A 4,817-nucleotide genomic window follows, 5' to 3' on the forward strand; every position below is an offset into this window, starting at 1 on the left:
GCAGTCTCAGTATGTGTGTGTGTGTGTGTGTGTGTGTTTGTGTGTGTGTGTTTGTATATATATATATATGTATGTATATGTATGTGTTTTATATATATGTACATGTTTGCGCAACATATTAGGAGGTCGCGTATCATATCGTTACGTAATATATATATATATATATATATATATATATATGAATAGATCAAACCTTCGATTGAACCGTTGATCCTACTAACATCTAACAATCTTTTGTTTCACTCAACAGGCCATGCTCTGTCAGAGATACCTAAGAAAGTTTTGGAGAGCAACCCGATCCTGGAGGCCTTCGGAAATGCCAAAACTATCCACAATCATAACTCATCCCGATTTGTAAGTAAAATTTGGCTCGGTTGCAACCCCAATTTCCCATAACCTTCATAAATGGCCTCGTGCGCGTCTGAAATGAGACGTCTGGTTTAGCCCATTGCTTTGCAAATTTCAGTGCATGCGTATTTCGATCATCTTGCACTTCTATGTTTCTCATTGTACATAGAACCAAGAAAGAGGCGATCAGTTGATCGACGTGTATATATAAACTAAGTAATGACATCTGCACCATATACAGTGCATACTGTACGTACGGAATGGTATATCTGTGCTATACGTATAGTTTATACTGTAAGTATGAAGTAGGACATCTGTGATATATATGTAGAGTTCATACTTTAAGTATGAAGTAGGATATCTGTGCTACACGTATAGAGTTCATACGTACGTCTGAGACCATACGCCTCATCTCTACCCTCTCATACGCTCAGGGCAAATTCATGGAGATACAATTCGATTCGCTGGGTGTGATGATCGGTGCGAAGATGTGCGACTATCTTTTGGAAAAGACTCGAATTGTGCACCAGGTAGGAACAAGCACTGACTCGGGTGTATACGAGTTAGCCTAGGGTGATGGGTGTAGGTATATAATTGGATACTGAGTTTCTCAGGTACATGTGTGTATGCGTAGGTTTGATAGGTGTAAGTATGTGTATTGAGACTGAGTCTCTCGGGTGTAAGTGTGTACGCTTAGGGTGTTGGTTGTTAGTATATGTATATGAATAGTAGTACATCTCATATTATCGTAATTTTATTATGGACCGAATAAACACAGGCCGAAACCGAGAGGAATTTCCACATTTTCTATCAACTGCTAGCGTGTGAGGATAAAAGAATTCTCGACACTCTCCAACTCAATGGGACTACCACCAATGGTTTTAGGTATGGATCTGCTCTAGAGCTGAGCGTTGTGTGTGTGTGTGTATATATATATTTGTATTTGATGTATATATGTATTTATGTATGTATGTGTGTATAAATCCCCAGGAGGGACAGTATATCCTTCTTCATATACCCCCAACTCCCACCACCCACAGGTATCTCAACGGTGGCGGATGTGTTAAGCTCGATACTCTGGACGATAAGAAGGAGTTTGGCGAGTTACAGAATGCGCTGGGCCGCTTCTTCTCGCCTGTGCTGATTGAGGGTATCTGGAAGGTTTTGGCGGCTATTCTGCATCTGGGAAATATCGACTTTACGGGAGCCGACTCCATCCGCGGAGTCTCCAATGAAAGCAGTATGTGTGCAATTAATGCTGTTTGTTGGAAATTAATTTACGACGGAGCTTAGTCCAACGACAGTAGTATGTGTGCTGTTAATGTTGTTTGTTGGAAACTAATTTAAGACAGCGCTTAGTCCAACGAAAACAGCAAGTATGATATTAATGATGTATGTTATAAATTGATTACGACAGCGTTTAGTCAAAAGAAAGCAGGACGTGTGCTATTAATATCATTTGTTGGAATCTATTTTGCGATGGAACCTTCCGTGGCATTCAGTCGGTATTTATGAAATACCAACATGTGCAAGCCTTAGCAGATTATAGGCGATACATCTCAGAGCTTCAATGGATGAAAGCAGGCGCATGTTTCCTACCACCTGTTTAGTGCATCGTATAGTCTTCGTCAGTCTTTTTACCATATCCTTGCTTATTCATCTATCCCCAATGCATACCATCCACTCACAGTTCCATATAGTCTTAATCTCTTTATCATATTGCTTTTTCGTCCCATCCCCAGTTCTTATCATCCACTCACTGTTTCATATAGTCGCAATGTCTTTAGCAAACTCCTGTTTTTTTAACCTATCCCCAATTCCTACCGCCCACTCACTGTTTCATATAGTCTTAATTTCTTCAGCAAGCCCCTGTTTTTTTAACCCATCCCCAAATCCTACCGCCCACACTCTGTTTCATATAGTCTTAATTCCTTCAGCAAACCCCTGTTTTTTTACCCATTCCCAATCCACTGTTTCATATAGTCTTAATGTCTTCAGCAAACCCCTGTTTTTTTACCCATCCTCAATTCCTACCACCTACTCACTGCATCTTATAGCGGCCACGGCTGCAGCCTCGCTTCTTGGGCTGGAAACGAACGACCTGATCAAGTTCTTGACTAAGAAGATCACACGTGCGGGCAATGATGTGGTGGAGTCAAACATGCGCAGAGGCGATGCCGTACGCACCCGAGATACCCTCGCCAAGGTGTGTGTTATTTGTTTGTGGTGTGCGTATATATCGATGCTAAGGTAGCAATACTTCGTTTATAATGAGAAGTAGCTATGATACCTAATCGGTGACCATGTGTGGGACTGCACATATGTACTCATACTTATTCTATTTAAATTTTGTATATATATATATATATCTGAAACATTTAGCCTTTGTCTAGGTGGTCCCTTAAGCGCTTAAAGACTAAAACCTTTGAACCACTCCACCCCATACCAGTTCCATCATTCTTACTCATCTACCACACTCTCCCCATACTCCCTGGCCAATCATTCCCATGGACCTTCAGACTGTGTACCAACGTATGTTCAAGTGGGTGCTCCATACTCTCAACGGCGAGCTGTGTGTGGAGGCGGACGATATGGCCCACTATTGCGGACTTCTGGACATCTTTGGGTTTGAGGTATTCAAGGTCAACGATCTGGAGCAGATGTGCATCAACTACGCCAACGAATCGCTGCAGAACTTCTTCAACAACTTTGTGTTTAAGATGGAACAGCTTGAGTACCGGGTAAGCCAGCCGTCACGCGTGTATGCATGACAGACAACGTGAAATATAGAAAGAGCCGTATGTTAATCCCCAGTAGAGATATAGCCTACTGCTGTCACTTCTTGATGCTAGTTGTGTGATTGCCACCTTCTCGTGTGTACTCTATAGAGCGGGAATGTTAAGGTGAAAGCGGATGACCCTATCAACAATCAAGATGAACAAAATAGGTATGGTGGGCTACTACTTTCGGCCATTTATGATGTTAACCTTATATTTGCCTCTCTACTCGCGCACTACATAGAAAAGAAAACGTTAAAATGTTAAGTGCAAGCGGTATACCTCACCTACAACTAAGATTTTTGGACCTGAAGCTAACACTTGTCCAAATAAACCCTATATTCCGAAAACCCTAGAACTTCCGTCTGATACGTGGTGGTAACTTTTATTCGCTCACCTCTCCGTATAATCCATAGAACGAAAATGTCAAGGTGAAAGCGGTCAACTTCACCGACAACCAGGACTGTTTGGACATGATTGCTGGGCCGAAAGACAGTATCTTTGTGCTCTGCGATGACCAGTGCCAGTTGGGTATGGCTGTGTGTTGTGACGGGTACATAGCTAAAATCCTCTAAACCCTAAAACCTTAATTTGCTTTGGTGTGTTTGCGTGCTTTCATTAGAAGGGGTAGGGCCGGTCAGTTTCCTGCTTCGAGTTTGCCACTGGTTTCAGAGAACAAACGAAGTGGGCATGATGTACCTACACCCTAAGACCTATACCCTTAAAACCCTAGACCTTGAGCAAGAAGGATGACACCGATTGGGTTTGCTTTGTCAGCATGTATCGCGTGATTACGACATTTGACAACCCACACTTCTCATAGCATGCAGGTTTTAGGCTTTCAGGGTTTTTATTTCTCATTGCGTGCAGGTTTTAGGCTTTCAGGGTTTTTATTTCTCATTGCGTGCTGGGTTTTTGGCAAACCCACCCACGTGACACCTACGTCACGCCCCTCACTCATATACAGGGTCCAGCAACGTGGACAGTCTCATCCACAACTTTGACGAGAAGCTGAAGCGTAACGCCTACTACAGCAAGGACAAAAAGTGCAAGAACACCCTCTCCGTTAAGCACTACGCCGGCAAGGTGACGTACGACGCCACTCTGTGGATTGAGAAGAACAAAGAGCGTACCCCCGACACACTGGCGGGATTGGTGGGACGCTCGCAGATGGCTGTTGTGCAGACTATCTTCACAGTGGGCGCGGGACTAGAGAGGAAGCCATCCAAGGTGTGTGATAGGGGGGGGTGTATATAGTGATGTACATGTGTGTCGAAGGGAGTGTGTTGGTGAGGGGTAAGGGGTGCAAGTATGTAGTATGATGTGTGTAACTGAAGTACGTGGAAGGATGCCGATAGGCTGGAGTCTCCGTCTGCATTCTTCGCCACATTCCTGTATCGGTTATCGAATTCCTCTAACCATTCCTTTGTTGCCTATCTAATTTCTCTTCAAATTCCTTTGTCAACTATCGGAATTCCTCTCCACAATTCTGTGACGATTAGTGTACCGAATTTTTATAATAATCTCATATCCGTACCGCTTCGTCACTCTGTGGTATTGACAGAGCGATGGCAACAACAGAGCATCAGTGATGATCCGGGGCAGGAAGCAGCAGTCCGTTGTGAGCGCAGTAAGTGATGTGTCCCCTATATTCACTAAGTATGGAGAACGTGTGTCAATTGATGCCATGCC

At 43.4% G+C, this 4,817-nt stretch overlaps 1 protein-coding gene across 1 annotated transcript in view; it reads left to right on the forward strand.

Moving 5' to 3' along the window:
- Window positions 1-11: 11 nt before the first annotated feature.
- Window positions 12-4,817, forward strand: part of SARC_06769 (hypothetical protein) — a gene marked incomplete at both ends in the record, with an annotated part of 7,374 nt that continues 2,568 nt past the window's right edge. Inside the window, 10 exons of the mRNA XM_014299314.1 lie at window positions 12-15; window positions 251-354; window positions 783-878; window positions 1,127-1,233; window positions 1,389-1,588; window positions 2,406-2,554; window positions 2,868-3,089; window positions 3,542-3,656; window positions 4,093-4,355; window positions 4,690-4,755. Coding sequence (XP_014154789.1) covers window positions 12-15; window positions 251-354; window positions 783-878; window positions 1,127-1,233; window positions 1,389-1,588; window positions 2,406-2,554; window positions 2,868-3,089; window positions 3,542-3,656; window positions 4,093-4,355; window positions 4,690-4,755 — 1,326 coding nt within the window. The remainder of the gene's footprint in view (window positions 16-250; window positions 355-782; window positions 879-1,126; window positions 1,234-1,388; window positions 1,589-2,405; window positions 2,555-2,867; window positions 3,090-3,541; window positions 3,657-4,092; window positions 4,356-4,689; window positions 4,756-4,817) is intronic.

The sequence above is a fragment of the Sphaeroforma arctica genome, assembly GCF_001186125.1.
Source record: "Sphaeroforma arctica JP610 unplaced genomic scaffold supercont1.498, whole genome shotgun sequence".
Lineage (NCBI taxonomy): Eukaryota > Ichthyosporea > Ichthyophonida > Sphaeroforma > Sphaeroforma arctica.